At 44.9% G+C, this 12,450-nt stretch overlaps 1 protein-coding gene across 1 annotated transcript; it reads right to left on the bottom strand.

The window, feature by feature from the left end:
• Window positions 1-696: 696 nt before the first annotated feature.
• On the bottom strand, window positions 697-12,324 carry tmem138 (transmembrane protein 138). The gene is made up of 5 exons (XM_007887424.2): window positions 12,194-12,324; window positions 5,836-6,038; window positions 4,995-5,166; window positions 3,763-3,838; window positions 697-2,120 (listed from the first exon to the last, which is right to left on the bottom strand). The coding sequence occupies exons 2-5, from the start codon at window positions 5,961-5,963 to the stop codon at window positions 2,008-2,010; spliced, it is 489 nt and encodes a 162-aa protein (XP_007885615.1). The 5' UTR covers window positions 5,964-6,038; window positions 12,194-12,324; the 3' UTR covers window positions 697-2,007.
• Window positions 12,325-12,450: the final 126 nt, after the last annotated feature.

The following is a 12,450-nucleotide window of genomic DNA, read 5'->3' as shown; positions in this document are numbered from 1 at the left end:
GCGCAGTCCAATAGGAGGGTCTTGAGACAGACCCTGAAGGAGGCAAAGGGAGGGAGCGAGACCTGCAGGGCCTGTGGAATAGAGATCCTGCAGCTCAGTGGTTAGAGCACTCGCTTCGCAAGTGAGAGACCTGAGTTCAATTCCAGGCAGAGGGAGAAACCTTGAGCAAGTTTCCTTACTCCACACAGAGCCTAATAATAATCCCTCCAAAACCAAAAACAATAATAAATTGGTCATTTTCAATCCACGGCTGTTTGTGGGACATTGCTGTGCGCAATTGGCTGCCGCGTTCGCCCACAAATATACAGTCAATTCACTTTACAGTGTATTGTGTGAAGCGCTTTGGGACGTCCTCCTGACATGAAAAGCGCTATATCAAATGCAAGGATTATTATTATTATTATTATCCAAAGGGCGGGGGCAGAGAGGCTGGAGGCCTGACTGCCGATGGTGGGGCGTGCTGGGCGGGGGACATGGAACAAGCCGGAGCCTGCTGAGTGGACAGGTTAATATGGGATTAGCAGGTCAGATGTAAGCAGGAGCAAGGTCACAGAGGGCCATGAAGGATTTTGAACTCCTCTGGGGGATGGGGAGCCGGGCGAGGGTAGGGGCGCTAGGGTCACGGAGCCTTGTGCAGATACACCCAATTTGTACATCTCGTAAGCAGTCACACAGCGAGCGATTCACAGAGAAGCATTTGTTTGCTGATTTCTTCAAACGTTTAATACAAAAGTACAATTTTATAACGTTACTAGAAAAGGACAATTACAAAAGTGTTCATAATACATCTCCTACACTTAAAACAAACTTACAATCAAAATTACACGCGATCATTTTGGTTTAAATGGCAATAAGTGTTCATTACAAAGTAATGACAAGGTTAGTGTTTACAATATGGTACAAACTTCTGCCCCAAATTTAAATAAAAACGTTGAATTGGAAATCTGAGCAGGCCTATCTTACCAATGGCTTTCATTTTAATTCAGATATAAAATGTAAAAAAAAATCTGAGGACTATACATGCAACCCTCGCTGAAATACACAGCAAAATTCAAACCAGTACAATTCATCAAGCGCAGACACGAGATCAGCAGCTGGAGAAATATCCGACCCACCATATCTTGGTGTCATTTCAGAGGGTGCTATCAGCCAAGCACTCACCCCCTCCATCCCATACCCCGTTTCCCATTAGCTCTCAATATGAGCAACACTCATGTGAACACTCATTGACGCCTCTTTGCCTCCTTTAGACACACAAAGTCCTTCATATTAACCAATCATTAATCTCACAGGGCTAGTGCAAGATAGAAACCACTTTACAAAAAATGTCACAACCGTTACAAGCGTTGAGACTTTTGGTGTATAAGGCTCTATGAAAGTGCAAGTCCTTACTACAGTGGCAGCGATCAGAAACTCGTGAGGTGGCAGACATGTTACAGCCCTGTTCTGGGGGCCATTGCTGTCTGTTTCAATAGAATTTTGTTGGCTGGAGTGATTCCGTGGTCTGCAATTACATCAGGCAATGTTTCCTGAACGTCAGAAAATGGCCTCTTTGAGTTGGAAGTTACTTCATTTGGGATATAATATTTGGCTAAAGCTGATACGAGAAAATAAAAGCAAAGCCCTCACACCATCGGATTCAATTAAAAAAATATTAAAAATTGCTAAATGGAATTCCACAAAGTTAACGCCCATTTAGCCATAGAAACAATCAGGGTGACCGCTCTGCTTTCACAGTGAAATGTGCATCAAAGATGTCCTTTTACTGCTTGAAATTCAGAAAATAAAAATTTTCGACATGTGTGCACAGATCAGAAGAGTCTCCAAAAATATTCCTCCTTCACACCGTCCTGAACGATAGCTAAAATAAACTTTTATATCTCATCAAGTTACAAATTGGGCTTTAACCATAAAAGACACTTTCTTTTGTGTAAAAACATGTCTGTGTGTAGCCTGCTCCCGTTAAGGTATCACACCCTGTGAACCACAGTCAATGCTGACAAGATCTCATTTTTGGACACGAATGAACTCTTTTCTGAGCCATTCTGAATCTTCATAAAGTCGAGGGTCCCCGAGGGAGATGATGGTTCTCTTGTAGAAATAATAATATAAAACACCAGCTGCAGAGGAACAAAAGGGAGCGTCAGGTAAGGTTAGTTAGTGCTTATCCCTGCCACTCAAGCTTTCCCCCTGGATACCAAAGGCCCCGTGACTCGGTTTGGAAAAGATAAGGGAGTTTCTCCCCGTGTCCTGGCCAACAACCCTCCAGTTAAGTTGATAATTTGTCTAGCCCATAAAATATTCAGTTAATTCACTTTATAGTATATACAGTATATTTGAGACGTCTCGAAGACATGATAAGGTGCTGTATCAAATGCAGGGATTATTATTATTATAAAACCATGGCTGTTTATGGAATCCTGCTATGTGCAAACTAGATGCTGTGTCTGCTTACAAAAACAGTCAATACAACAAATTACATTTGCGAGGGTCTCAGCTTCACTATGTGTGAGTTAATCCCTCTCCCAAGACCTTTACACTTTAGCTCTTTCCAAACCATTCCCCAGTGACAGCATCTGTAGTCACTGCTAACAGAGCATCACTGTGGAAAAAGCAATGTTCACTCACTGACCCGGTTACTTTTGAAAGTTTGTTAGTGGTTAGAAAGAGCTTAATGATAATAATAATACTTGCATTTGATATAGTGTCTTTTCGCATTGAGATGTCTCAAAGCGCTTCACAGGATATTAAAGTGGAGTGACTGTGTATTTTGCGGGCACAACATGGCAGCCAGTTGCACACAACAATGTCGCTCAAACAGCCATGGAGTGAGTGATCAATTTTATTTGGGAGGATTGTTGGCCAGGACACCGTGAGATAGTGTGGAAAGTGTGGGAATGTAACATCTTTGGGCAATCGCAAAAGTTACAGAATAAGCAAAGGCAATGAGACAAAACATGTGTAATGGTTAGCACTCTGGACTCTGAATCCAGCGATCCGAGTTCAAATCTCGATGGAACCTCCAACGTGATTGGTTTAGGAATTTTCCTAATACCCTCTATCCTATCGGGGGATAGCTGACGGGTGTCCTGACACAAGTCATGTCCCAGATAACGGACCTGTGGTCTTACAAGTTGCAATTTATCCCTAGCCACTTTGTGTCCCTTCACAACCAATTGTTGTAATAAGTATTTAGTGTCTTTTTCGCAATCTTCCACAGAGGGACTGGCAATCAGTAGATCGTCCACATACTGGATCAGGGTAGACTTCCCTGGGAATTGTAAATCTTGCAAGTCATTCCGCAAAGTTTGGGAAAAGATAGTGGGGCTCTCACAATACCCATTCTCTTTTTGAACAGTGCTTTAACATCCACCTGAACAGGCAGATGGGATCTCGGTTTAATGTCTCATCGGAAGGACGGCACCTCTGACAAGTCAATACATCCCCAGCGCTGCATTGGAGTGTCAGCTCTATGTGATTCCCAGTCGCGACGTGGGGCTTCAACCCACAACCTCTGACTTGAGACTAGTGTTACTAACTGAGCCAAGCTGATACAATGCTATGAGATCTCTCAATGGAGAGGAACGTAGGATTGTGCTATAACCAGAAAAGACTATGAAGTCTGACCGATCCTATTTTGAAAATACAATTATTCTCAGTCTCCAATTCCCCCATCGTATACCCATCTCAACACAGAGCATGATATTGGGGCACATTCAGCTTGCCCAGAGCACACAGTTTAATTAGTGGCAGCTTCCTTACTGATCCGCTGGAAGGCGAAAAATGTCTGAAGTGCATCTGTCCACAAATACCAGCTGGGGAGCAACCATCGCACTTTCTGTAAGAAACAGGAGTGTAGTGAGTATGAGTGGGTAGAGAAGGTCAGGACGCAGACATACAGCAAGCACCACGGGTCAACACTTACACAAGGCTGGCAGTGACAGGGCATTTACCCACCACCTAATGAGATTATCAATATAAGCAAGCCAAATCCCTCTGACCTTCTCATTCAGTTTCTGCAGATTGAGGCAGCAGCAGACCAGATCCAGCAGTATGATCACAGGCCAGTCTTCACAAGTGCAATTATACTAAATTAAATTGTCCACAAATCAGCACTGATCCAGAATCTTAATTGAAGTTGTCAGAAGGATTGCTGGTGCAGAAAATGGAAACATCAAATACCTTACGCAGCAAACGTAGCAGGAGCTTTACTCTGTCTCTAACCCGTGCTGACACTGACCTGTGCGAGTGTATGTGAGAGGCCCGGGAAGAGCCCCGTTTCATGAGCAGAGGAAACGAGCAATGGAGTTGGGTGGGGAGAAGATCAGAGACACAGGAAGGTGCTAGGCCATGAATATAATAATAATAATCCTTGCATTTGATAAAGCGCTTTTCACATCTTCTCGACGTCTCAAAGCGCTTCACAGAATATACTGTGAAGTGAATTGACTGTATATTTGTGGGCAAAACTCGGCAGCCAATTGCGCACAGCATGTCCCACAAACAGTCTTGGATTGAAAATGACCAATTTATTATTGTTTTGGAGGATTATTAGGCCTGTGGAGTAAGTAAACTTGCCCAAGGTTTCGCCTTGCCTTGTGTGGTGCACATCCACAGGTATGAAGAGACATCAAGGGACCATGTTGTAAGGAGGCACATGGTCAAGATGCCTGCCTTGACGTTACTTTCTGCCCAGGAATAACCATGAAGGGCAAGGACGCTGACAATGATCTGCTGGGAGACAGGGATACAGTGGGAGACAGGTTTCCTCACTCTCTCTCTCATCAACAGTGACTGAACCTGTCGTCACTGCACCCCTGCTCTCTCCAAACCCTCCATCTTAGACTTTGCCTTTGGACAATGTGGTCAATCACTTCCTCATCTCTTCCCTGCAGGACGCTCCCCAATGTCCTGGTGACGTTGTTGGAGACGTTGATGACCAGTGAAAAACATTGTGTGAACATCAGCTTGCCTGCTCGTTTCAGCTCACTTACCAGAAGTGAAACGTGAAAACCAATAGTCAGCCCCAAGTAGGTAATCGAGATGAAAATAGTCCCTTTAAACTTGTGAATCAGCAGTTTGACCAACCCAGCTTGGAAGATGAAGGTGTTGAAGAACATGAGGAAGATTATGATAATATTGAAGAGGATTCCGATGTCCTGAACACTGGGGGAGGGAAGAAAACATTACATTTTAAAAGCAAGGTGATATTTATGGAAAGAACTGCAGCAAATATAATAACTTATAATTTGCATTAATAATTATTGACAAATTTGATCCAGTGCCTTATCGCATTGAAACATCTCAAAGCACTTCACAGAGTTTGTTGTTTGTTGCTGTCCAATCCCCCAGATAAAATTGGTCAGTTACCGCCTGATCATTTGTGCGTCACTGTTGTAAGCAAATTGGCTTCTGCGTTTGCCTACAAAATACACACATCATTCTGTGAAACGCTAGAGGTGTTTTGATGCTGTAACCATCGTATCAAATGCAAGGTTTAATTATTATTTATATTGTACAAACATTATATCATTTTCCAATTATTGCCCATCAGGTGTGTTTCCTTTCAAGTGTGCATTCTATTCGAACAGTCTATCCCTGGAATTTCCATGTGTAGGTGGGATGAATGGAATTCCGCATTGGGTTTGGATACTCTTAAGTATGGTGATGGGTGTCCGCATGTGTCAGACACCTGGATGACCAAAAAAAATAATCTTTTCAATCCTTTCAATGTCAGGCTCCCTTGCATCACCCCTCTCTATGTCCTGAAAAGGGTATGTATTAGGCCAAGCCATTGGCTAGTCTCAGTCAATGTCAGCGCAGAACCATACTCACATGAAGAGCACCAGGGCATTGACCAGATCGTCTCGTAGAAGCTCGGAGAAAGAGTTAACAAACAGGTCGTAGGCCAGCAAGAGGAACTGCAGTGACAGCACAAGGCTGTAATTTGCCGTCTGGAGCATTCCCCTGTTGCGTCAGGGTCGGCCACACTGAGAATCAACGGCACATGAGCTGACAAGCATGGTCTGTTCAACAACCTGAAACACAGAGATGCCGGTTAACCCGAGTAACAGCTATCCTCGCTCCTGATCCAGTGCCTAGGATGTCAAGAACATCTCAAAGCATTTCACTCTATAAAGTACTGACTGTATCTGTGGGCAAAAGCTGCGACCTATTTGTACACAGCAATGTGCCACAAACAATCATGAAGTGAGCGTTTATTTGGGGGATTGTTAGCCAGAACACCTCTTTTCAAATAATGTCATGGGATCTTTAAAGTCCACCTGAACAGGCAGACGGAACTTCGGTTTATCTGATGGATAGCACCTCGACAATGCAATGCTCCCCTAGCACTGCCTTAGGAGTGTCAGCCTTGACTGTGAGCTTGAAGTCCCAAAGTGGAGCGTGAACCTTCTCACCCAGAGGCAAGAACACATCCGACTAAAACCCTAACACTGTATCACATGGAATGCAATATTGCAGGACATAACCCAGCCTCAGAGAGTTAATGTAGAGCAGAACACAATACTAATTCAGTTGTCTTTCTAAATTGAGAAACTAGGTAAGCTTGAGCTCTTCAGGCTTAAGAGACGTCATACAGGGACCTTGTGAAAGTACAGAGTATATTAACAGGATAGACAATGTAAACCCAGGACAATACTTTCTGATTCACCAAGCAATCAGGACAAGAGGGTAATTTTATCTGGCGGGTTCACGGATGTGAAGGATAAGTTTAGAGCAGATACTAAGAATATTGTGGGTTTAAGCCCATGTTCAGACTTTGAACCTATATTCCAATACAATGTTGTGGAACACTGCATTGTCAGAGGTGCCATCTTTTGGATGAGATATTAAACTAAAGTCCTGTCTGCTTGTTCAGGAGGATGTTAAAAATCCCATGTGTAGGGTTCGAATAATTCATGACCCTACAGTGAAGTGTGAACTGACACAAATTTCCTTTTAAGTAGTAAAATTTAATAAAAGATCATCAATGTTATGCATATCAAATTTATACGTTTCATCAAATCAAATTAATGTTTACAATGGATTAGTAATCAAATTAATGCTTATGACAAACTAGTAAATTTCACTGCAATGAGTTGATCAGATCGATATAGTGGCTTTGATGGAGGAAACGACTTGTTAATGTTGGTCAATTCACATTGATTGTAGTATATCCCTCTTTCCTCGAGATTGGTGGCGGTTAGCTGCTCCGTTCCCAAAACTCAGCTCTTCTCCTATTGTTGAGAATTAATCTTACATTTATACCTTGTAAAGAGATTCACATCGACCTTGTCAAGACATCTGGAAACTAAAAACTTCCACTAAAAACATTTTTTGAGTCAGACAGTCTCCTCCTGCCACCAATATCCATAGTGGTCAACATTCCCTCGCCTTTAGCAAAATTCCAACAGTTTGTTTCAAACGAGCCTGAGTACCACAGATTTAACATCCATTGTGTACCTAACAACAAGAATTCTGCCCACGGAGAGAAACATATGAGCGATGATGCTGAAACTTTGTCTGTAAACGTGTTTCCACTTGTTTTCCATTGTCCTTGGCCTTCATGCAATTGAATCATATAGTCGGCTTTTAGGAAGTAAACATGAGTCCATGAGTCTTTGCGATTTTCCTTGGTCAATTTAAGACAACTCAGAATTCTGGGATTGCTTACACATGGCACGATTTAAAAAGAGAATGGAGTTTCTCCCTCTCTCTGTGTCCTGGCCAACAATAACATTTGTCATTCACTTCATGAATGTTTGAGGAACATTGCTCTGTGCAAATTGGCTGCTATGTTTGCCTACAAAATACACAGACACTGCACTTTATAATAAATCCTGTGAAGTGCTTTGAGACATTGACATAAACTGTTTTATCAAATGCTAGAGTTCTTATTTTACCCAGAGCCTGAACAGAGCCTGATCCTAAATTACCCCAAAATAAGGGGCAACACGCCACAAAATTAGCATAGTTTCCCAGGTACATAATACTCAGGCACAGCTCTCATCGTGTCCAAATCCACGAGGAACAGTAATCTAACAATCTATTTCTGGGATTTCCACGTGTAGATGGGATGCAGGGAATTATCAGTTTGGTTCGGATACTCTTAAGCAACTTGTAGGCAAACACGGTAATCAATTTGCACACAGCAATATCTCACAAACAGCCATGATATGAATGACAGGTTTATCTGGCAGATTTTGGCCATGACACTGGGAAAACTCCCTTCTCTTTTCCAATATCAGCTTGGGATCTTTAACATCCACAAGAAGCGAACGGAATCTCGGTTCAACATCTCATCTGAAAGAGGCACCTCTGACAGTACAGCAGTCTCCCCCAGCGCCGCATTGGAATCTCAGCCTGAAATGTGAGCTCAGAGATCCTGATGTACTGCTTGTCCTTCTGAGACGAGAATGATTCTAAGTGAGCCAGGCTAAGAATCATTCTCATCTGTGGTTCGGAAGGCTTCAGAATAGATGGAGGCTTTAGCCACATCAAAGGATTATAGTTACATTGAAGGCCCCCAATCATTTCAACAACAACTCGCATTTATACAGCGCCCCCTCATGCAGGGTAGCTTCCCAGAGCGCTTGACAGTTGAGTACGACACCGAGCCGGGGGGAGGTGACTGTAGGAACGGTCGAGGAAGTTCTTCAGGCGCAACCTGAAGATGGGGAAGGAAAGGGCAAGGCAGAGGGATAGAAGAAGTGTTTCAGGGTTTCAGGGCTTAGTGGCTGAAAGAACAGCCATCAATGGTGGAATGGAGGAACGAGGGACATGCCAGTCGAGCAGAGGCAGTCGGTTGGGTTTCAAAGTAAGCCTAGCCTCGCTCGGAAAAATAATCTGTCACCTCTCCAGGTAGAATCTCGTCGCTGCTCCCTCCCAAGCTCCTGGGTCTGCTCACTAGCTGGGGAAAGCCACTGTTGTCCACACTTCTTTCTTTCAACTCCTACAAGCTCCTGCATGGACCAGACAGCAGGGTCCTGGCCAGCATCTTTCATTTTGCATAGAGCAAAGGAGCAGCGCTCAGAATTCCAACGCAGTGAGGCCGCAGAGAGCAGCAAGCAGCTCAGGATCATCCCAACCTAATCCAATTACATTTTCCTCCAATCCACTGCCCTCAGGCTCCGATTCATGCATTCCACAGGGTCTTACAGCAACAGAGCCTCTCCCCCAACAGGAGGCCAGTCCAGCCACTGTATTAGTGTCAGTGTTTGCTCCTCCACTCAAGCCATCTACCCAATTCCCTGCTTGTTCATCATCCCTTCTATTTCCCTTGTTAATTTCTCTTTGCACCTCATTATCAAGAGGCTTGTGGTCCCCCAAGTGTGCATTGGGTATCTGTTGGGAGTCTAACCAACTTAAAACCATATGTTTGCCATTACGAGCACTATCTGGCAAACTTTCCTGCTGCTTGTCCAGCTAGGACCACCCACTTGTTAGGACTTTGACTTGCAAGGTTAAGGGGAACTGAGTGGGAAGAGTCCCTGCCTCCAGTGACTGGTCCTGCCGATGAGCCAGACTGGGCTGTGCTGTCATCAACAGTGCCTTGGGAGTACTGCGGACTGCCTTGCTCAGGAACTGGACAACTGAGACCACCATAGAGGGTGGGCTCGATTCTGACATTCTGTTGGATCATCCACCAGTGGAAATAGCTCCTTACTATCCATCCACTACCTAAACTGCAGTGCCATTTACTGAGGAAATGTTACTGAGCTTGGCTCTGCTTCTTGCTGATGCGCATCTTTCTGAGCTCAGGCTCCATGTGACAACCTGTCTCATGTTGATTACAGCTGTTAAGTTCACCAACTTTTAGCCTGAAAAGTCTGTTTCACAACATGATCACACAGACTTACATCACAGACTATATTTGGCTTGTTGCATAAAGGACTTGTCCTGCATTAGGAGTCAAACAGGTCTTATCAGCTGCATTTTATAACTGTGAGGAAATAAATCAAAGCCACATATTCTTGCCATCCCATTTGATGCTCAGTGTTAGTTGATCACATGCAAAGCCCATAGATCATTATCCATCGTCATCATAAGGCTCCCAGTTACACAATGGAGTGCTCGTGGGTGGAGTACATTGGAGGACAGCAACACTCAGAAAGATAAATTTTCTGAATGGGGATATTGGTTCAGTGCTGCGTAGGCAGTGGGTGCCTTTACCTAGGAGGCCATCAGAAGAATTAATATCACACTTCAAACTGGAGAATTAAACCAAAGGTCACAAGAGGTCATGAAGAGATCAGGAGGCCCTTCGGTCCATCTAATCTCCTCCTCTCAGAATCCCTACAGTACCGTCCTCCCATTACAGCATCAATTATGGTCAACAATTCCCCAAATAAAATTGATCACTCACTTCATGGTTGTTTGTGGGGCAATGCTGTGCACAAACTCACTGCTATGATTGTGCACAAAACACACGGTAAATAAGACTGAATTTAAGAATATTCCAGTTTTGCATGATTACACTTTACAGTATATATCCTGTGAGGCGATTTGGGAAGTTATCCTGATTTAATAAGGCCCTATATCAAATGCAAGGATGATTAATATAATATATTACAGCTTGTACAGCAAGCTATGGAAAGGATCCGTGCTAAGCAGATTAACCTAGAGGCAGAATTACATAGATGGTATTTTACTTTACAGGATTGGAAAGAACACTGTAAGAGGGCAGCTCAGCCTCTATACTGCTTGGATTGAAGTCACAAAAATTAGGTACAGCAGTTCCCTTCTCATCCAAATGTCACACCGTTCTGTGGAGTCCCCGTCACTAGTATTGTGAGGCTCCGATAACAGACATTATTCTGAAATACTGACCGTGCAAAGGGCGACTTCAAGGACAGTATAATCTGATTTCTTTAATCAGGATTCCCTGTGCACTCACTCAATATTAGTCTCCGACACAGTTTTGAAGAAGTGAGTTGGGGAAGTCCACACATACCGGAGATTGCTGGTTACTGTTGCTGGTTTGTGATACGCACCACAAACATACAATAGGCAATAACTGAGCAATGGCCCAGGGGCACTGAGGCCAATTATTGCCTCCAACTGCTCTCAAGGAGCCTGAGGCCAGCTAACACAGTGACTGCACTTTACAGTATACTCTGTGAAGCGCTTTGAGATGCCTTGAAGACCTGATAAGGCGCTGTATCAAATGCAAGGATTATTATTATTATTATAACCCAGGCTACGAACTCAAGTCTCAAATATCTGCCTGGACCAGCGGTGGCCGACCACTGCGGTCAGCCAACAAAATACATTTTCTTAATTGAATAATCCTGATTCGCGCCGTAAAATCAAGAAAATCCGATCGACCGAAAAACCTGGAATTGCATCGACGAACTGAATCCGGACAACAACAACAACAACAACAAGATTCCATTTATAAAGCGCCTTTCACGTCAGGAGGACGTCCCAAGGCGCTGCACAGTTGGGTCAGGACGCACCTCGACGGGCGCGAATGTTCGGGGCCGTTTCTCGAGGGGACCCCGGGGTTGGCCACCGCTGTCCTGGTCACCGTCGCCCCGTCGGACCGCGTCATCTTGACACGTGTAAGGTCACGCAAAACTGCGGCGTATTCTTACGGCTCAGCCTTTAAAATTTTCTTGCCAGTGGGAAGGACCGCGGAAAACTGGTGGCCCCGAATTCAAACCGAATTGAGGAATTTTTAATGAGCTTCACCAGTAAACCCCGTGAAGCGCTTTGAGACGCCTCGGTGACGTGACACATGCACTGCATCAAATGCCAGGATTAATAATAATAATAATCCTTGCATTTGATAGAGCGCTGTTCACGTCGGGAGGACGTCCCAAAGCGCTTCACAGAACACACTGTAAAGTGAATTGACTGTATATTTGTGGGCGAACGCGGCAGCCAATTGCGCACAGCAATGTCCCACATACAGTCGTAGATTGAAAATGACCAATTTGTTTTTGGTTTTGGAGGGATTATTATTAGGCTCTGTGTGGAGTAAGGAAACTTGCCCAAGGTTTCACCCTCTGCCTGGAATTGAACTCAGGTCTCTCACTTGCAAAGCGAGTGCTCTAACCACTGAGCTACAGGACTCCACAGGACTCGATTACTAGTAAACCTCCGCCGACTCGGCCCTCCCAGGCCCGGCACTGAGTGTGAGCTGTGCCGGGGGGGGGGGGAGCCCTGTGCCGGCCGATGGCTCACTCACCTGCTGGGCGATGGCGGAGGCCCGACACCGGGACCGACACCGGGGCCTCAATCACTCACGGGCCGCCGCTCGCATGGAAACCAGGGACGCGACGCGGCGGGAAGGTGAGCATGCGCACAGCCCGGGACTCCACACACAGCGCCATCTGCCGCTCAGTGGCGAACGCAGCACCCGGGACGGACACCAACGCACGCACGCGCACGCACGCACACGCCACAGCGCCACCTGCCGGAGGGGGTGGGGGGGTGCAACCTTAC

The sequence above is a fragment of the Callorhinchus milii genome, unplaced genomic scaffold (genome assembly GCF_018977255.1).
Source record: "Callorhinchus milii isolate IMCB2004 unplaced genomic scaffold, IMCB_Cmil_1.0 Scaffold17, whole genome shotgun sequence".
In the NCBI taxonomy this organism is placed as follows: domain Eukaryota; kingdom Metazoa; phylum Chordata; class Chondrichthyes; order Chimaeriformes; family Callorhinchidae; genus Callorhinchus; species Callorhinchus milii.
The sequence above is the reverse complement of the archived record's forward strand: the minus strand, read 5'-3'. Positions and strand labels throughout refer to the sequence as shown.